Source organism: Heterodontus francisci, chromosome 8, assembly GCF_036365525.1.
Source record: "Heterodontus francisci isolate sHetFra1 chromosome 8, sHetFra1.hap1, whole genome shotgun sequence".
NCBI classification, from domain to species: Eukaryota; Metazoa; Chordata; class Chondrichthyes; order Heterodontiformes; family Heterodontidae; genus Heterodontus; species Heterodontus francisci.
In genome coordinates this window covers 5627166-5649027 of record NC_090378.1, presented here as the reverse complement: position 1 = coordinate 5649027, position 21862 = coordinate 5627166, and the positions used below count along the sequence as shown (strand labels likewise).

Genomic DNA, 21862 nt, shown 5'->3' with positions numbered 1-21862 from the left:
ACTCTCTCTCAGTGCAGCGCTCCCTCAGTACTGACCCTCCGACAGTGCAGCACTCCCTCAGTACTGACTCTCTCTCAGTGCAGCACTCCCTCAGTACTGACCCTCCGACCGTGCAGCACTCCTTCAGTACTGACCCTCTGACTGTGCAGCACTCCCTCAGTACTGACCCTCCGACCGTGCAGCACTCCCTTAGTACTGACCCTCTGACAGTGCAGCACTCCCTCAGTACTGACCCTCCGACAGTGCAGCACTCCCTCAGTACTGACCCTCCGACCGTGCAGCACTCCCTCAGTACTGACCCTCCGACAGTGCAGCACTCCCTCAGTACTGACCCTCCGACTGTGCAGCACTCCCTCAGTACTGACCCTCTGATTGTGCAGCACTCCCTCAGTACTGACCCTCTGATTGTGCAGCACTCCCTCAGTACTGACTCTCTCTCAGTGCTGTACTCCCTCAGTACTGATCCTCCGACTGTGCAGCACTCCCTCGGGACTGACCCTCCGACTGTGCAGCACTCCCTCAGTACTGACCCTCCGACAGTGCAGCTCTCCCTCAGTACTGACCCTCCGACAGTGCAGCACTCCATCAGTACTGACTCTCTCTCAGTGCAGCGCTCCCTCAGTACTGATCCTCCGACTGTGCAGCACTCCCTCAGTACTGACCCTCTGACTGTGCAGCACTCCCTCAGTACTGACCCTCTGATTGTGCAGCACTCCCTCAGTACTGACTCTCTCTCAGTGCTGTACTCCCTCAGTACTGACCCTCAGACTGTGCAGCACTCCCTCAGTACTGACCCTCCGACTGTGCAGCACTCCCTCAGTACTGACAATCCGACCGTGCAGCACTCCCTCAATACTGACCCTCCAACAGTGCAGCACTCACTCAGTACTGGCCCTCCGACCGTGCAGCACTCCCTCAATACTGACCCTCCAACAGTGCAGCACTCCCTCAGTACTGACCCTCCGACAGTGCAGCACTCCCACAGTGCTGACCATCTGACCGTGCAGCACTCCCTCAGTACTGACCCTCCGACAGTGCAGCACTCCCTCAGTACTGACCCTCTGATTGTGCAGCACTCCCTCAGTACTGACTCTTTCTCAGTGCAGTGCTCCCTCAGTACTGATCCTCCGACTGTGCAGCACTCCCTCGGGACTGACCCTCCGACTGTGCAGCACTCCCTCAGTACTGACCCTCCGACAGTGCAGCTCTCCCTCAGTACTGACCCTCCGACAGTGCAGCACTCCATCAGTACTGACTCTCTCTCAGTGCAGCGCTCCCTCAGTACTGATCCTCCGACTGTGCAGCACTCCCTCAGTACTGACCCTCTGACTGTGCAGCACTCCCTCAGTACTGACCCTCTGATTGTGCAGCACTCCCTCAGTACTGACTCTCTCTCAGTGCTGTACTCCCTCAGTACTGACCCTCAGACTGTGCAGCACTCCCTCAGTACTGACCCTCCGACTGTGCAGCACTCCCTCAGTACTGACACTCCGACCGTGCAGCACTCCCTCAATACTGACCCTCCAACAGTGCAGCACTCACTCAGTACTGACCCTCCGACCGTGCAGCACTCCCTCAATACTGACCCTCCAACAGTGCAGCACTCCCTCAGTACTGACCCTCCGACAGTGCAGCACTCCCACAGTGCTGACCATCTGACCGTGCAGCACTCCCTCAGTACTGACCCTCCGACAGTGCAGCACTCCCTCAGTACTGATTCTCCCTCAGTGCAGCACTCCCTCAGTACTGACCCTCCGACTGTGCAGCACTCCCTCAGTACTGACCCTCCGACAGTGCAGCACTCCCTCAGTACTGACTCTCCCTCAGTGCAGCACTCCATCAGTACTGACCCTCCGACCGTGCAGCACTCCCTCAATACAGACCCTCCGACTGTGCAGCACTCCCTCAGTACTGACCCTCCGACAGTGCAGCACTCCCTCAGTACTGACTCTCCCTCAGTGCAGCACTCCCTCAGTACTGACCCTCCGACAGTGCAGCACTCCCTCGGTACTGACCCTCCGACAGTGCAGCACTCCCTCAGTACTGACCCTCCGACAGTGCAGCACTCCCTCAGTACTGACCCTCTGACCATGCAGCACTCCCTCAGTACTGACTCTCCCTCAGTGCAGCGCTCCCTCAGTACTGACCCTCCGACAGTGCAGCACTCCCTCAGTACTGACTCTCTCTCAGTGCTGTACTCCCTCAGTACTGACCCTCCGACAGTGCAGCACTCCCTCGGTACTGACCCTCCGACAGTGCAGCACTCCCTCAGTACTGACCCTCCGACAGTGCAGCACTCCCTCAGTACTGACCCTCTGACCATGCAGCACTCCCTCAGTACTGACTCTCAGTGCAGCGCTCCCTCAGTACTGACCCTCCGACAGTGCAGCACTCCCTCAGTACTGACTCTCTCTCAGTGCTGTTCTCCCTCAGTACTGACCCTCCGACTGTGCAGCACTCCCTCAGTACTGACCCTCCGACAGTGCAGCACTCCCTCAGTACTGACTCTCTCTCAGTGCAGCACTCCCTCAGTACTGACCTTCCGACAGTGCAGCACTCCCTCAGTACTGACCCTCCGACTGTGCAGCACTCCCTCAGTACTGACCCTCTGACTGTGCAGCACTCCCTCAGTACTGACCCTCCGACCGTGCAGCACTTCCTCAGTATTGACCTTCCGACCGTGCAGCACTCCCTCAGTACTGACCTTCCGACCGTGCAGCACTCCCTCAGTACTGACTCTCTCTCAGTGCAGCGTTCCCTCAGTACTGATCCTCCGACTGTGCAGCACTCCCACAGTACTGACCCTCCGACAGTGCAGCACTCCCTCAGTACTGACTCTCTCTCAGTGCAGCACTCCCTCAGTACTGACCCTCCGACCGTGCAGCACTCCTTCAGTACTGACCCTCTGACTGTGCAGCACTCCCTCAGTACTGACCCTCCGACCGTGCAGCACTCCCTTAGTACTGACCCTCTGACAGAGCAGCACTCCCTCAGTACTGACCCTCTGATTGTGCAGCACTCCCTCAGTACTGACTCTCTCTCAGTGCAGCACTCCTTCAGTACTGACCCTCCGACAGTGCAGCACTCCCTCAGTACTGACCCTCCGACTGTGCAGCACTCCCTCAGTACTGACCCTCTGACTGTGCAGCACTCCTTCAGTACTGACCCTCCGACCGTGCAGCACTCCCTCAGTACTGACCCTCCGACAGTGCAGCACTCCCTCAGTACTGACCCTCTGATTGTGCAGCACTCCCTCAGTACTGACTCTTTCTCAGTGCAGTGCTCCCTCAGTACTGATCCTCCGACTGTGCAGCACTCCCTCGGTACTGACCCTCCAACTGTGCAGCACTCCCTCAGTACTGACCCTCCGACAGTGCAGCACTCCCTCAGTACTGACTCTTTCTCAGTGCAGTGCTCCCTCAGTACTGATCCTCCGACTGTGCAGCACTCCCTCGGTACTGACCCTCCAACTGTGCAGCACTCCCTCAGTACTGACCCTCCGACAGTGCAGCACTCCCTCAGTACTGACTCTCTCTCAGTGCAGCGCTCCCTCAGTACTGATCCTCCGACTGTGCAGCACTCCCTCAGTACTGACCCTCCGACAGTGCAGCACTCCCTCAGTACTGACTCTCTCTCAGTGCAGCACTCCCTCAGTACTGACCCTCTGACTGTGCAGCACTCCTTCAGTACTGACCCTCTGACTGTGCAGCACTCCCTCAGTACTGACCCTACGACCGTGCAGCACTCCCTTAGTACTGACCCTCCGACCGTGCAGCACTTCCTCAGTATTGACCTTCCGACCGTGCAGCACTCCCTCAGTACTGACCTTCCGACCGTGCAGCACTCCCTCAGTACTGACTCTCTCTCAGTGCAGCGTTCCCTCAGTACTGATCCTCCGACTGTGCAGCACTCCCTCAGTACTGACCCTCCGACAGTGCAGCACTCCCTCAGTACTGACTCTCTCTCAGTGCAGCACTCCCTCAGTACTGACCCTCCGACCGTGCAGCACTCCTTCAGTACTGACCCTCTGACTGTGCAGCACTCCCTCAGTACTGACCCTCCGACCGTGCAGCACTCCCTTAGTACTGACCCTCTGACAGAGCAGCACTCCCTCAGTACTGACCCTCTGATTGTGCAGCACTCCCTCAGTACTGACTCTCTCTCAGTGCAGCACTCCTTCAGTACTGACCCTCCGACAGTGCAGCACTCCCTCAGTACTGACCCTCCGACTGTGCAGCACTCCCTCAGTACTGACCCTCTGACTGTGCAGCACTCCTTCAGTACTGACCCTCCGACCGTGCAGCACTCCCTCAGTACTGACCCTCCGACAGTGCAGCACTCCCTCAGTACTGACCCTCTGATTGTGCAGCACTCCCTCAGTACTGACTCTTTCTCAGTGCAGTGCTCCCTCAGTACTGATCCTCCGACTGTGCAGCACTCCCTCGGTACTGACCCTCCAACTGTGCAGCACTCCCTCAGTACTGACCCTCCGACAGTGCAGCACTCCCTCAGTACTGACTCTTTCTCAGTGCAGTGCTCCCTCAGTACTGATCCTCCGACTGTGCAGCACTCCCTCGGTACTGACCCTCCAACTGTGCAGCACTCCCTCAGTACTGACCCTCCGACAGTGCAGCACTCCCTCAGTACTGACTCTCTCTCAGTGCAGCGCTCCCTCAGTACTGATCCTCCGACTGTGCAGCACTCCCTCAGTACTGACCCTCCGACAGTGCAGCACTCCCTCAGTACTGACTCTCTCTCAGTGCAGCACTCCCTCAGTACTGACCCTCTGACTGTGTAGCACTCCCTCAGTACTGACCCTCTGACCATGCAGCACTCCCTCAGTACTGACTCTCCCTCAGTGCAGCGCTCCCTCAGTACTGACCCTCCGACAGTGCAGCACTCCCTCAGTACTGACTCTCTCTCAGTGCTGTACTCCCTCAGTACTGACCCTCCGACAGTGCAGCACTCCCTCGGTACTGACCCTCCGACAGTGCAGCACTCCCTCAGTACTGACCCTCCGACAGTGCAGCACTCCCTCAGTACTGACCCTCTGACCATGCAGCACTCCCTCAGTACTGACTCTCAGTGCAGCGCTCCCTCAGTACTGACCCTCCGACAGTGCAGCACTCCCTCAGTACTGACTCTCTCTCAGTGCTGTTCTCCCTCAGTACTGACCCTCCGACTGTGCAGCACTCCCTCAGTACTGACCCTCCGACAGTGCAGCACTCCCTCAGTACTGACTCTCTCTCAGTGCAGCACTCCCTCAGTACTGACCTTCCGACAGTGCAGCACTCCCTCAGTACTGACCCTCCGACTGTGCAGCACTCCCTCAGTACTGACCCTCTGACTGTGCAGCACTCCCTCAGTACTGACCCTCCGACCGTGCAGCACTTCCTCAGTATTGACCTTCCGACCGTGCAGCACTCCCTCAGTACTGACCTTCCGACCGTGCAGCACTCCCTCAGTACTGACTCTCTCTCAGTGCAGCGTTCCCTCAGTACTGATCCTCCGACTGTGCAGCACTCCCTCAGTACTGACCCTCCGACAGTGCAGCACTCCCTCAGTACTGACTCTCTCTCAGTGCAGCACTCCCTCAGTACTGACCCTCCGACCGTGCAGCACTCCTTCAGTACTGACCCTCTGACTGTGCAGCACTCCCTCAGTACTGACCCTCCGACCGTGCAGCACTCCCTTAGTACTGACCCTCTGACAGAGCAGCACTCCCTCAGTACTGACCCTCTGATTGTGCAGCACTCCCTCAGTACTGACTCTCTCTCAGTGCAGCACTCCTTCAGTACTGACCCTCCGACAGTGCAGCACTCCCTCAGTACTGACCCTCCGACTGTGCAGCACTCCCTCAGTACTGACCCTCTGACTGTGCAGCACTCCTTCAGTACTGACCCTCCGACCGTGCAGCACTCCCTCAGTACTGACCCTCCGACAGTGCAGCACTCCCTCAGTACTGACCCTCTGATTGTGCAGCACTCCCTCAGTACTGACTCTTTCTCAGTGCAGTGCTCCCTCAGTACTGATCCTCCGACTGTGCAGCACTCCCTCGGTACTGACCCTCCAACTGTGCAGCACTCCCTCAGTACTGACCCTCCGACAGTGCAGCACTCCCTCAGTACTGACTCTTTCTCAGTGCAGTGCTCCCTCAGTACTGATCCTCCGACTGTGCAGCACTCCCTCGGTACTGACCCTCCAACTGTGCAGCACTCCCTCAGTACTGACCCTCCGACAGTGCAGCACTCCCTCAGTACTGACTCTCTCTCAGTGCAGCGCTCCCTCAGTACTGATCCTCCGACTGTGCAGCACTCCCTCAGTACTGACCCTCCGACAGTGCAGCACTCCCTCAGTACTGACTCTCTCTCAGTGCAGCACTCCCTCAGTACTGACCCTCTGACTGTGCAGCACTCCTTCAGTACTGACCCTCTGACTGTGCAGCACTCCCTCAGTACTGACCCTACGACCGTGCAGCACTCCCTTAGTACTGACCCTCCGACCGTGCAGCACTTCCTCAGTATTGACCTTCCGACCGTGCAGCACTCCCTCAGTACTGACCTTCCGACCGTGCAGCACTCCCTCAGTACTGACTCTCTCTCAGTGCAGCGTTCCCTCAGTACTGATCCTCCGACTGTGCAGCACTCCCTCAGTACTGACCCTCCGACAGTGCAGCACTCCCTCAGTACTGACTCTCTCTCAGTGCAGCACTCCCTCAGTACTGACCCTCCGACCGTGCAGCACTCCTTCAGTACTGACCCTCTGACTGTGCAGCACTCCCTCAGTACTGACCCTCCGACCGTGCAGCACTCCCTTAGTACTGACCCTCTGACAGAGCAGCACTCCCTCAGTACTGACCCTCTGATTGTGCAGCACTCCCTCAGTACTGACTCTCTCTCAGTGCAGCACTCCTTCAGTACTGACCCTCCGACAGTGCAGCACTCCCTCAGTACTGACCCTCCGACTGTGCAGCACTCCCTCAGTACTGACCCTCTGACTGTGCAGCACTCCTTCAGTACTGACCCTCCGACCGTGCAGCACTCCCTCAGTACTGACCCTCCGACAGTGCAGCACTCCCTCAGTACTGACCCTCTGATTGTGCAGCACTCCCTCAGTACTGACTCTTTCTCAGTGCAGTGCTCCCTCAGTACTGATCCTCCGACTGTGCAGCACTCCCTCGGTACTGACCCTCCAACTGTGCAGCACTCCCTCAGTACTGACCCTCCGACAGTGCAGCACTCCCTCAGTACTGACTCTTTCTCAGTGCAGTGCTCCCTCAGTACTGATCCTCCGACTGTGCAGCACTCCCTCGGTACTGACCCTCCAACTGTGCAGCACTCCCTCAGTACTGACCCTCCGACAGTGCAGCACTCCCTCAGTACTGACTCTCTCTCAGTGCAGCGCTCCCTCAGTACTGATCCTCCGACTGTGCAGCACTCCCTCAGTACTGACCCTCCGACAGTGCAGCACTCCCTCAGTACTGACTCTCTCTCAGTGCAGCACTCCCTCAGTACTGACCCTCTGACTGTGTAGCACTCCTTCAGTACTGACCCTCTGACTGTGCAGCACTCCCTCAGTACTGACCCTACGACCGTGCAGCACTCCCTTAGTACTGACCCTCTGACTGTGCAGCACTCCCTCAGTACTGACCCTCTGACTGTGCAGCACTCCCTCAGTACTGACTCTCTCTCAGTGCAGCACTTCTTCAGTACTGACCCTCCGACAGTGCAGCACTCCCTCAGTACTGACCCTCCGACTGTGCAGCACTCCCTCAGTACTGACCCTCCGACCGTGCAGCACTCCTTCAGTACTGACCCTCTGACTGTGCAGCACTCCCTCAGTACTGACCCTCCGACCGTGCAGCACTCCCTTAGTACTGACCCTCTGACAGTGCAGCACTCCCTCAGTACTGACCCTCTGACTGTGCAGCACTCCCTCAGTACTGACTCTCTCTCAGTGCAGCACTTCTTCAGTACTGACCCTCCGACAGTGCAGCACTCCCTCAGTACTGACCCTCCGACTGTGCAGCACTCCCTCAGTACTGACCCTCTGACTGTGCAGCACTCCCTCAGTACTGACCCTCCGACCGTGCAGCACTCCCTCAGTACTGACCCTCCGACAGTGCAGCACTCCCTCAGTACTGACCCTCCGACTGTGCAGCATCCCTCAGTACTGACCCTCTGATTGTGCAGCACTCCCTCAGTACTGACCCTCCGACAGTGCAGCACTCCCTCAGTACTGCACTGGGAGTGTTAGTCTGGTCTTGAACCCATACCCTTCCAACCCAGAGTAAAGTGTGCTACCCACTGAGCCAAAGCTGATGATATGTTTTTAGTAAACCAGACAGAAAGCAGAAGTTTAACATCCTTAAACGGTTTCCTTTACCAGCTGCACTGGAAGATATTCCGGGGAAAAAGCAAGACGTGGGCTTGAGTAATGAAAGGTGGTTGACTAATATCTGAAAATAAAATGTATTGGATGATAATTTTCGACAAAGGGGCAGTATCTGATAAGATTGAGGCTCCCATTGGTTGTACATATTTAGAATATTTTTAATAGAGAATTGCAGAGAATTTACAGCACAGAAACAGGACAATTGGCCCAACTGATCTCGGCCCTTGTTTGCTCACCACATGAACCTCCTCCCAGTCTATTTAATCTGAAGAAGAGCAGGGCAGTTCTCCCCACTGTCCTGGACACTATTTATCCCTCAATCAATGTCACTAAATCAGGCTATCTGCTCATTATCACATTGCTGTTTGTGGGAGCTTCCTGTGCACAAATTGGCTGCAGTGTTTTACACATTACAACAGTGACTACACTTCAAAAAGTACTTCATTGGCTGTAAGGTGCTGTTTCATGATATCCTGAGGTTGTGAAAGGTGCTATAGAAATGCAACTTCTTTCTTTTAGCTGTGACTCCAGTCCTATTGGTTTTCGGGCTTGACTCTTGATGCTCCCTGAAGTGGCTTTGCAAGACAGTCTGCGGTAAACACAATTGCTACAAGAGGCAGCACCAAGACCTTCTCAAGGGGCATCTCGGAATGGCCAATAAATCCAGCCATGCTCACATCATCCCAATCCCAAAAATACTTGTTTTAAATGTGGTCTGCATCAGGGATCAGCGTCCTTTACCTGAAGAGCCTTTAAAAAAAAATGCCAAAAGCTGGAAGACAAATTACAGCATTTCTAACAACATACTTGGCAAATTGTCAAGTGCTCTGGTAGAATGCATTATTTACATATATAATACATAAATTCAATACATGTATTTTATTTATCAATAGAAAAAATTGAAATTAAACTGGAACAAACTCTGAATTATTGAATTTTTTGACTTTATTATTATTTAGTTAGTAAAGTCATCTTTAGCACAAACTAGCAAGATGCATAGAATTAAGGCAATTTTTTTGTCTATTGATTCTCATGGTTAAAAAAAAAGCTTTTACTTTCACATCCAGAATAATTTATCATCTCCGTTATATTAGAAACGATGGTTGCTACCATAAAACCTGTTCCTTAAACCAAAGGCATTACCTATACCCACAGTGTAGATATACCACCCACAGTGTAGATATACCACTCACAGTGCAGATATACCACCCACAGTGTAGATATACCACTCACAGTGTAGATATACCACCCACAGTGTAGATATACCACTCACAGTGTAGATATACCACTCACAGTGTAGATATACCACCCACAGTGTAGATATACCACTCACAGTGTAGATATACCACTCACAGTGTAGATATACCACCCACAGTGTAGATATACCACTCACAGTGCAGATATACCACCCACAGTGTAGATATACCACTCACAGTGTAGATATACCACCCACAGTGTAGATATACCACCCACAGTGTAGGTATACCACTCACAGTGTAGATATACCACCCACAGTGTAGATATACCACTCAAACAGGTTTATTTAGAGCATGATGTTTTTCGTTAAAATAATCATTTGAAACTGCAACATGCAGCATAATGATTAGCTTTTTATCCCCACAATAAAAACACAGCTCTTACTTTTCTTGACTTAATCTTTTTTTAGGCTTTTTCATGTTAATGTTAAGGTTGGGAGCTGCAAATGAGATGTTGAAATAGCAATGTGCAGTTCTGTAGCTGCAGGTTGCAGACCCCTGATCTAAATGCTGCCCACTACTGGATTTAAACTGGCCTGCCAGATATTAACAAGGAAACATAGGATTAGGAGGCCATTCAGTCCCTCAAAAGTGTTCGGCTATTCAGTGAGATCATGGCTGATCTGTATATTAATTTTATCTACCTGTCTTGTTTCTGTAACGCTCTTTATCCTGAGTCTGTGCCCCCATTTTAGATTTCCCAGCCAGCGGAAACATCCTGTCAGTGTCTATATACAACTGTGGTATAATTTCCAGCATATCAAACCCCTTGAGATAAAGGCTAACGTCCCATTAACCCTTTCAATTATTTTTTGTATCTGTCCCGCTATGTTTTTGTGACAGATTCAATAGTAGCTTTCAAAAGGTAATTGGATGAAAGCATGAACGAGAAGTTGTTGCAGGGAGGTGGGGAAAGAGCGGGGCAGTGGAACTAACTGGATTGGTCTTTGAAAGAGCTGGCACTGACTCACTGGGCAGAAAGGTTTCCCTCTGTGTTGTACTATCCTATCATTGTATCAAAGTTATATCAGAGGGAAGTTTCTGTTAAAATTTATAGAACCTTGGTTCAACCACACAAGGAGTAATGAGCACAGTTCTGATCTCCATATTATAAAAAGGATATAGAAACATTGGAGAAGGTGCAAAAAAGTCTTACATGGGTAATATCAAAACTGAGAGGTTAGAATTACCAGAAAAGATTGGCTCATTTCTACAGGAAAGAAAAGACCGAGGGGTGATCTGATAGAATCGTTACAAAGGGATTTAATAGGTTAGATGTAGAGAAGATGTTTCCACTCATGGGGGAGTCCAGAACTAGGGGCCATGGTTATAAGATAATAATAAATCCAACAGGGAATTCAGGAGAAACTGCTTTATCCGGAGAGTGTCAATAATGTGAGACTCAGTTCCACAGGGAGTGGTTGAGGTGAATAGTATCGATACATTTAGGGGGAAGCTGGATAAACACGTGAGGGAGAAAGGAATAGAAGGATATGTTGATAGGGAGAGATGAAGAGGGGGTGGGAGGAGGCTCATGTGGAGCATAAACACCAGCATGGACCAGTTGGGCCGAATGGCCTGTTTCTGTGCTCTCTGTACTTAAGTCCAGTGGCGGTTGGAGGAGTTTTACATGACCATGTTGCTGTGTTCATTGTTAAATCATTGATTTCTCTCCCGCCCTCGGTCATTTTCCTCTTCCTTTGCCTCCCCAGTTCTGCGACGTTGCTTCCCTGACTTCACCACTAAGAACGGAATACTGACCGTGGCCAACAGGACCACTTTTAAAGATGGCCGTGGTAAAACCCGCAACGTGACTGACCTACGGGACGCAGCCAAGTAAGTCGCCTGCTCACTGTGGCCCTCGGGAGCCCGACTCACTGTCAGCTCCTTACAGCAGAGAAGGTTAAGAGGAGATTTAATAGAGGTGTTCAAAATCATGAAGGGTTTTGATAGAGTAAATAAGGAGAAACTGTTTCAATTGCGGGAGTGTCAGAGGACACAGATTAAGATAATCGACAAAAGAACCAGTGGGGCAGGTGAGGGGATTTTTGTTTTACACAGTGAGTTGTTGTGATCTGGAACGCGCTGCCTGAAAGGGCGGTGGAAGCAGATTCAATAATAACTTTCAAAAGGGAATTGGATAAATACTTGAAGGGGAGAAAAATTTACAGGACTATGGGGAAAGAGCAGGGGCTGTGGGTCTTATTGGATAGCTCTTTCAAAGAGCTAGCATGGTCAGAATGGCTGAATGGCCTCCTCCTCTGCTGTAAGATTCTATGATATCCTGTGTGAGATTCTCCCCTCCACCCTCTCGTAAAATGTCCTGCATGAGGGGTTCTGTAGAAGTGTAGCTTGTTGCATCTGTGCCTCTTATAAGCCAACTATCTAATCATAGCATCCAAATTTTTCATGAACTGCCTCAGTGCTCGTTGTCTGTATTTCTTCTCCCCTGGACAATCTCGCAAAATCTCTATTGTTTGTGAAGTGGGAGGTTCCTGTAGTTCAAAAGCAATGTGTTGAGAGAGGGCTGACAATGACAGTATGGAAATGAAAAGCTGGTTCTCTGTGAAAGTGACCATAACCTGTTGGATTGTCGTAAAAATCCAACTGGTTCACTCATGTCCCTTACTCTGTCTGGGTTTCTATGTGACTCCAACCCAACCCAAACATGGTTAACTATTAATTGACCTCTAATGTGGCCTACCAAGCCACTCAGCTGTATCAAAACCGATCGGAGAAAAGCCCCCCCCCCCCCCCATAAACTTTCTCCTGGACAATTAAGAATGGGAAACAATATCCACATCCCAAGAAGGAATTAATGTGAAACCGTGGTGATGAGCTTCAAACGATGGGCCATCTGCTACTGCTGCCACCTCCTGTCCCAATCTGGTAATACCATTTACCTTACCAAAGTCAATAACAAGGCAAAGACATGTGCAGCTTTGGAGTAGGGGCAGAGTGTTGAGATTGGATATGACAATGGCTCTTCTACAACAATCTAAACATTCATCACTCTATGTGTAATGACATTTTTCCTAAAATCTGCTTTACGCTGATACCTGTTCTAGATTTACACTGATACACATTCTTGAATTACTCTGACACCTGTTCTAGAATGACTGTGAAGCCTGTTATAAACTCACTGTGACTCATATTCTAGATTTACCCTGATACCCATTTGAGATTTACTGATTCCTACTCTTGAATTACCTGATACATATTCTAGATTCACACTGATACCTGTTCTGGATTTACTCTGATTCGTATCCTTAAATTACTCTGGTACCTGCTCTAGATTGACTCTGCTGTCTGTCCTAGATTTACTCTGATGTCTCTTCCAAGTTTTCTGTTCACTAAGGTTCACTTATACCCTCTGTTTTACCCTTGTTGCTTTGCCTCCTCTATTATAATTGATATTTTATAGTCCAGTGGGATTCTTCATCCCTCCATTACCTGCGTTCTCCCAAAACTCTACATCTTATGCTTCTCTGAACTTCCCCCCCAGGTCATGCCTTTTCTAGTTGCTGCTCTTCTCTGTAGGTTTTCCACTGCTTGTGTGCCCAAAAGTAAGTGTTGTTCTTTGTTTCACAGACTGGTGTCCATTCTTTGTCCCATTCACCCAGTCCACCATGCATTGACATGGCTCTGTGTATCCATAGAACTTCTCATTAATATTAAATTAATGGGCTGCAGGGCAGTAATGCAAGGCTGCAGCAATGATCACGCTCCATATCTAATTATAATTGGTTTTAAATGGTTTCTGTGTTGTGTGCTGTGAGTTAACTGATGGATATCATTTGAGATTATATCACAATCATTAATCCTTCATGGATAGTGTGATCTGTCATTAATTGTGTGACTCAATGTCCTCCTATGATATGTCCAATGAAGAGAGAAAGAGAATGGAAAAAATTGTCCAGGGAACTATATATTTTTAGAAATACTAGCAGCTGTGTTCATGGAATAATCTAATGTCATGGTTCAACTGATAGTTAGAATCTACTCATAAAATATCACAACACCACAACCCTAGCCGAGTAAAACAATCATGATAGTTCAGACTGTTTATATATATTATATTTATACAACTGGAAGGCGGGGCCCATAGAATAGTGGTGGAAGGCAGGGGTCAGAGGGTGCATTGTCTTCCCTTCACCTTGCAATTGAGTCAGGGGCAGGAAAGGCTGAAGAAAGGCCTACCCACCCAGAGGCCAATTGAGGCCCTTAAGTGGTCAATTAATAGCCACTTAAGGGCCTCTTCCCGCTGCTGCTGGAACTACACCGTCGGCTGAGAGGGTTAGCCTCCGCCACGCAGGGAGGTCACCCAGTAAAATAAAGTGGCCTCCCTGTAGGCGTTGGCAATCTGTGGCCCACAGAGGGCTCCTGGCAGCTAAGGCTGTCCCTGCTCTCAACGATCACACTCTGCCATCCCTCACCAGGGCCTTCCGGACTGGCCCCGGTGTCTCCGCCATACTTACCTGGGGTCCGGGGTCTCCATGGCTGCTCAATGCTAAGCCTGGTTTAATACCGGCAATGGCCACCGCTCCCGGTGGCACTACCGATACTACTGAGCTGCTGGCCCTCTGATTGGCCAGCAGCTCTTGGAGGCTTAAGGGGATGGGGACCATAGCATCAGGCAGTTAATTGCCTGAGTTCCGTTGAATTGCACCAGGTGGGGGGGAGTGCGGGGGGGGGGGGGGGGGGGGGGGGGGTGGGTTCCCCTTGTCTTTTCAGCCTGGCATCAGGAGCCCAGGCAGCTACAATAAATTCAGCCCTTCCTGTCAATTCATGTGTCCTTATTTATAATGAGAATTGCCCATGTAAACTTGTCACATCTTGATTCTCACTCCCCTCCCCTCCTCAGGGCAGCACCACTGCTGGCAGGAGGGTATAATTACAATGTGACATGTTTACATACATTTCAAATGTGGACATGGAAATTTATAACAGAAAAATCAAAATAAGGACAGATATATAGCTTTAAAATGGGAGTTAAATTACATCAGTTCACCCTAGTGCAACTATCCCGTCCACCTCTCAGACTACTGTCCCCATTACCTCGGGAGATCAGCTAGAATAAATAGATGTATTCTAAAAAATGGATTGCCAAGAGTTATTTCAGCCTTGGACCTCAGTTGGTGATATCGCCTTTGGCCAATTCATGGCACTTTAGTCAGTTTCTACAACTTTGTTTTGAATCTTGTGAGTGTGAAAATATTTGTCATCAGTGATTTTTTTTTTTTAGTGATAACAAATAGTCTTTTGTTTAAATTTACAGCAAAGTGACTGCCATCCGCCACGGATCCAAGAGGTGCTGGAATAATTTTTGAGTAATCCAGACAGTTTGGAATGAGCTAATGTGCATTAAACCTGCATGAGCTCTTTGGCTGTTCCATTTGTTTGCTATATAGCTCGGTTGGAATGCAGTGCACTTTAATGATAGTGAGAGCTGGTGGCTAGTGCTGATATGTGTGGAAAATCAGAGTGTAAATGGGGTAGAGGAACAGAGGGATCTGGTGATACAGTTTCACAAATGACTAAAAGTATTGACGCACGTTAATAAGGCCAGAAAGCAAACAAAGCACTGAGGTTCATTTCCAGCAGGATAGAATAGAAAAGCAGAGAATTTATGTTAAACTAGTATTGAAGAGGTGGCACAGTGGTTAGCACTGCAGCCTCACAGCTCCAGGGACCCGGGCTCAATTCTGGGTATTGCCTGTGCGGAGTTTGCAAGTTCTCCCTGTGACCGTGTGGGTTTCCGCCGAGTGCTCCGGTTTCCTCCCACAGCCAAAGACTTGCAATGATGGGTAAATTGGCCATTATAAATTGCCCCTAGTGTAGGTAGGTGGTAGGAAATATGGGATTACTGTAGGGTTAGATTAGATTAGATTAGATTAGAGATACAGCACTGAAACAGGCCCTTCGGCCCACCGAGTCTGTGCCGACCATCAACCACCCATTTATACTAATCCTACACTAATCCCATATTCCTACCAAACATCCCCACCTGTCCCTATATTTCCCTACCACCTACCTATACTAGTGACAATTTATAATGGCCAATTTACCTATCAACCTGCAAGTCTTTTGGCTTGTGGGAGGAAACCGGAGCACCCGGAGAAAACCCACACAGACACAGGGAGAACTTGCAAACTCCACACAGGCAGTACCCAGAATCGAACCCGGGTCCCTGGAGCTGTGAGGCTGCAGTGCTAACCACTGCGCCACTGTGCCGCCCAAAAAGTATAAATGGGTGGTTGTTGGTCGGCACAGACTCGATGGGCCGAAGAGCCTGTTTCAGTGCTGTATCTCTAAATAATTTTTAAAAATCCTTGGTTAGACCACACTTGGAGAAATGTGAACTGTTCTGGTCTCCATATTGTTAAAAAAAAGATGTAGAGGCACTGAAGAGGATGTGAAAAAAAGGTTTTACAAGGATGATAGCAAAACTGAGAGATTATAACTAGCAGGAAAGGTTAAACAGGCTGCGACACTTTACTCCAGAAAAGAGAAGACTGAGGGGTGACCTGACAGAGGTCTTTAAAATCATGAAAGAATTTGATAGGGTAGATGGAGAGAAGATGTTGATACCTCCCCCTCCCCATCACTGTCCCTCCCTCTCCCCATCACTGTCTCTCCCCTCCCTAACACTGTCCCTCCCCCTCCCCATCACTGCTCTCCCCCCCCCCCCAGTAACTCCTTCCCCCTCTACCAGCAACCTCCTCTCTTCTGATCACTCCTTCCCATTCTCCCAGTGCCCTTTCTCCCTTGCCTTCTCCCAGGACCTAGCTAAGAGCTGTTGCTGGCCTGAATATGAAATCTCTTCACCGCTGCACCATCTGGAGAAGACCAACAGGCATCTGCAGCTGTCACTCAAGGCTGGCTTGGGCCTGACCCAAGCCCAACGGAACCACATCCGACCCCGAGCCCGACCCAGCCAAAGTCCTTCCATTTCTTTCTGTGCCCGACTCCACCCGACCATCAGTTAACCTACCTTCCATTTTTCGCTTTGTTGCTGATCTGCACAAGCTTAAAATAACTGTACCAAAACCACCTTTCTGGTCCAAAAATGACATTAACGTTGGAGCCACTTACCTGAGGTTGTGAGAGAGCGTGTCTGACCCGGCCCGACCTGACCCGAGCCCGAATACCGGACCTGGAAGTGCGACCCGACGCAACCCGAACCCAACACATGTTGTCAGGTCCCTTTAGGTTCAGGTCGGGTAGCTGGCCTTTAGCTCTCGCAACACGTGCGAGTGAGACCCAAGGCCCAGTATTGGGGGGGGTGGTGGTGGGTGGTGGGAGTTGGGGATTCCTGTTCCCTGTTCATGCTCAGTTCTCAGCTGCAGCTGCAGAGAGTTAATTCCTGGGCCAAAAGAGAAGGATGTCAGGAAGGAGGTAAAGCATGCAGTTAGGGAAGCAAATGGTATAATGGCCTTTATTACAAGGGGGTTGGAGTACAAGAGTAAGAAAGTCTTGCTGCAATTGTCCAGGGCTTTGGTGAGACCACACCTGGAGTATAATTCAGGTCAGGACATAGATAGGCAAGCAGAAGGGGCAGACAAGTGGCAGATGGAATTTAATACAGGGAAGTGTGAGGTTTGGCAGAAGGGATAGGGTGAGGATATATCTACTTAATGGCACAGTTCTAAAGAGTGTGCAGGAACAGAGGGACCTGAGGGTGCATGTGCATCGATCTTTGAAGGTGGCTGGACATATAAAGAGAGTGGTTAGTAAAGCATATGGGATTTTGAGCTTCAGAAATAGAGACATTGAGTACAAAAGCCAGGGAGGTTATGCTGAACCTTTATAAAGCTCTGGTTAGACCCCAACTGGAGTATTGCATCCAGTTCTGGTCACCACACTTTAGGAAGGATGTGAGGGTCTGTGAAAGGGTGCAGAGGAGATTTACCAGAATGGTTCCAGGGATGAGGGACTTTAGTTACAAGGTTAGGTTGAGCAAATGAGATTGAGGGGAGGTGTACAAGATTATGGACAGGTTTAGGTCAGTTAGACAAAGAAAAAAGTGCCCATTAGCTGATGACTAGGAGACACAGATTTAAGTTTTTGGGCAAGAGATGCAGGGGTGATGTGAGGAAGAACTTTTTTACATAGTGAATGGTTAATAACCTAGAATTCGCTGCCTACAAGTGTGGTGGAAGCAAAGATGAGTACTGATTTCAAAAGGAAGTTGAATAGGTACTTGAGGGAATTAAACTTGCAGGGCTACGGGGATAGAATGGGGGTATGGGACTGACTGGATTGCTATACAGAGAGCCAGCACGGATCGATGGGCCGAATGTCCTCCTGTTCTGTAATAATGGTTCAATGACTCTATTCCTTAGGAAGGATAAACTGCCTTAGACAGGGTGTAATGAAGGTTCACTAGACTGATTCCTGGGATGAGGGGATTGTCCTGAGAGGAGACATTGAGTAGAATGGGTCTATATTCCCTCAGGTTCAGAAGAAGAGGTGATCTTATTGAAACCTATAACATTTTTCGAGGGTTTGACAGGGTAGATGCTGAGAGGTCATTCCCCCCGTGGCTGGAGGGTCTAGAACATGGGGTCACAGTCTCAGGATAAGGGATTGACCATTCGGGACTGAGATGAGGAGAAATTTCTTCACTCAGAGGGTTGGGAATCTTTGAAATTTTCTACCCCAGAGGGTTGTGGATGCTCCACCATTGAGTATATTCAAGACTGATAACAATAGATTCTTGGAACCTAAAGTAATCAAGGGATACGGGATTGGACGGGTCAGTGGATTTGAGGTAGAAGATTAACCATGATCTTATTGAATGGAAGAGCAGGCTTGAGGGGCCGAATGGCCTCATCCTGCTCCTGTTTCTTCTGTTCTTATCAGGTAGACCCTGAAATAGTTGAGTGGGAGTGAGTGATATGGTAATGGATGAAATGAAGATTTTAGATGGTGGCTTGCCTAAAGGAAGACAATGTTTCATGGATCAACAGTGCATATTGTAGGATCAGATGAGAGGAAATTTGCCACAGCCAATGTAGTTTGTATTTTTAAAAGGGAGATAAATCCAATTGTGGTCATTATAGACCAGTTAGGAACATAGGACCATGAGGAGACGATTCAGCCCCTCGAGCCTGTTCCACCATACAACGAGATCGTGGCTGATCTGTGACAACTCCATATAGCTGCTTTTGCCCCATATCCCTTAATACATTTGGTTAACAAAAATTAATCAATCTCAGATTTAAAATAAACCATTGATCTAGCATCAATTGCCATTTCAGGAAGAGAGTTCCAGAACTTTTACCACCCTTTGTGTGATGAAATGTTTCCTAATTTCACTCCTGGCTCTAATTTTTAGACTATATCCCATAGTTCTAGACTCCCCAACCTGCAGAATTAATTTCTGCCAATCTACCATATCTGTTCCCCTTAATATCTTGAAAAAAGTCAATTAAATCACCCCTTAACCTTCTAAATTCCAAGGAAAACCACCCCAGTTTGTTTTATCTGTTAGCAATTGTGCTCGGGAAAACTTTTGAGACTTTAATTAAGGAAAGGAGATCCATATATCTAGATAAAGAGAAAATAATTAGAATCGGTCCAGGGGATTTCAAAAGGGGCAAGCAAGCTTTCAGTATTAATAAGTGTGAGGTGATGCATTTTGATTCAATAAACAACAGTTGTAATAATGCAGTAAGTAGGGGTGGGCTAGGGGCTGTGAGGGCGGAGAGCGATTTGGGGGCATAGGGACAAAGGGCCAAAGGTCATTAAAGGCAGCACCTGAGGGCTGTAAAAAATTTTTTATGGGAGTCTAGATTTTATCACAAGCTATGGAATATAAAAGCCAAGAGCTAACAATGATCTGATATCAATCCTTCAATCTGACCTCAGTAAGAGCAGTGTGTGCAGTAGAAATATCAACTGTGCTTCAGTGGGTAGCAAGCTTTTTTAAAAATTTTCCTGGCCTGCAATTGATTCTCCTGTCCAACGAGATTTTCTCTGAATTTTTATAAGCCGTGTTGTTTCCTGCCAGTTTTATTCCTTATATTCTTTCTGAAGGTCCTATTTTGTATTATTTTTCATTGCACCTAATTTTTATCTCATTGGAGCTGTTACAACCCCAATGTCCTTGGCCGGTATTTTATCCGGGTGACAGGGGTCTCGATCTCCGGTAAAAGAGCCACCAAGAACCCCGCGTCGCCCTTTCTGTGGGAGCCCCGCCGAATCAAATGCCAATTAAGCACTAAACTGGAGAGCAATGGGCCTTCCACAGGATCAAGAACCCCGGCGACAGATGTCCCGCCCTCTGTGAGCTGCCAGTCAATCGGAGGCCGCAACTCTTTAACTGAGCAGTGCCACCGCGAAGGCAGTGACTGCTGCTGGAGGAGCACCCACCCAAAGCCCAGGAGTGGTGCTGAACCCAGGCCACAGGTAGGTCAGGGAGGTGGGGGGGGGGGGGTTTCTCATGGGGTGGGAATCGCAGGAAGTGGGGAGTAGGGGTTCAGCAGCAAGGACACGGGATGGCTCTCAGCGGCAACCACCCCCCCCCCCCATCCCAATGGCGGATCCCTCGCTCAGGCACTAAGTGACTATTAATGAGGGACTGCCTCCATCCCGGATCCGGCAAGCAACCGGCACAGATATTCCTGCCGTACCCCCCATGAGGCGACAGAGCTGCCTGCCGCTCGGCTAATTATGGTGGTGGAATGAGGCCCTTAGTTGGACATTAATTGCCCACTTAAGGGTCTGAATCGGTGGCTGGGTGGGAAGGTGGAATGGATTCCTCCCCCCTCCCCACCGACACCATCTCACCCAATTATATGCTCTCCCTGCCTCCAAACCCATTGTGGGAAGAGCATTAAACTCCTCCCCCCCCCCCCCCCTCCTTGTTTTGCTGCCACATAGATTGCAACTAGAAGGGGAATATGGTCCTTTCCCATCGACTTGCATTCCCTTCATTCTAGGAGATGATGTTACAGCTGCACAGAGCTCTAGCTAGACGCCAGCTGGAGTAACTGGGTACAGTTCTGGACACTACATCTTACACAGTATATGGAGGGGATACAGTGCAGATTCACCAGAATGACACACCAGCCTAAAAGATAAATTATGAGGACAGGTGGCTTAAAATGAAGTTCAGCAATTTTATATTGTCCTCATTATTTCGGACAGCAGCTGTTGGTAATGGTTTTGCCTACAACTGCTTTGGTAGACACAATAGCTGGCCAATCAGCAGCAAGAAAATAGCATGTACCGACCTATCATGGAACACAATTAGCCAGCCAATCAGCAGCAAGAACAAGAATATGTAATGACCAATCAGCAGTGAGATCCCACCCATATTCCCATTCTCCACCACATAGAAACACATTGTTCCTTCCTGCTCCCATTATTCTGCCAGACGACTGGCAGAGTGTGTTGTCCGAAATGGCAAAGCCAGACAGTTCTTCACAGAACTCCTTTATTCAAAGAAACAACTGCTCGTTCTAGAGCAAATTCAGATGGTGTAATAGCGTAAAACTGTCTTACTCAATGTTGCTGCTCTCACCACGAAAACCTTCAACCAACTTTTTATCTGGTACATGTCTAACTTTTCCCAGTTCTGATGAAAGGTCATCGACCTGAAACATTAGCTGGGATTCCATCTAGGCAACAGGAGTCTCGACTGCCAGCAAGTGCTGGCATGAACCCTGCAATACCTCCTCTGGGGAAGGCCCACCAGATCAACTGCTATTTCGGCACTTAACTGGACAGCGACGGGCCTTTCCCGGGATCAAAGACCCCAGCAGTGGAATTGCTGCCTGCTGAAATCTGTTGGCTAACCAATGGCCAGACGCTCTTTTACTGAGCAACACCACCGCAGAGGCAGTGGCTACTGCCAGGAATGGATCCGTCGGAGGCGAGGAACCCAGGGTGGGAGGGGTTACATGGGGTGGGGGATGGAGGGGGTTTGGCAGCAAAAGCAGAGAGGGTGGTTTTCACCCTGCCTCCCCCCACTTCCCCCAAAGCTGGCAAGCGCCTGCACATGTTTGGTTGGCACGCTCCCCGTGTAGCGACAGGCCCACTCGTCACTCCGCTAATTCCAACGGTGGCAGGATAAGGCCCTTAATTGGACATTAATTGACCACTTAAGGGCCTAAATTGGCAGTGAAAAGGGAAGGCCTTTCACAGGCCTTCTTGCCTCAGACTTAATTTAGGTGAAGTCGGGAAGGTGGCAGGTCCCGCCATCC

General features: G+C 49.9%; 1 protein-coding gene across 6 annotated transcripts in view; it reads left to right on the top strand.

Annotated features, from left to right (window-relative positions):
- The window catches only part of slc44a5b (solute carrier family 44 member 5b), a 371713-nt gene that overhangs the window by 250946 nt on the left and 98905 nt on the right, over positions 1-21862 (top strand). For 4 of the 6 annotated variants that reach the window (XM_068036576.1, XM_068036575.1, XM_068036577.1 and 1 more), the window contains exons 8-9: positions 11363-11486; positions 14929-14961. In XM_068036576.1, the coding sequence (XP_067892677.1) occupies positions 11363-11486; positions 14929-14961 (157 nt within the window). The remainder of the gene's footprint in view (positions 1-11362; positions 11487-14928; positions 14962-21862) is intronic. The other 2 variants (XM_068036579.1, XM_068036580.1) reach the window with 1 other exon arrangement.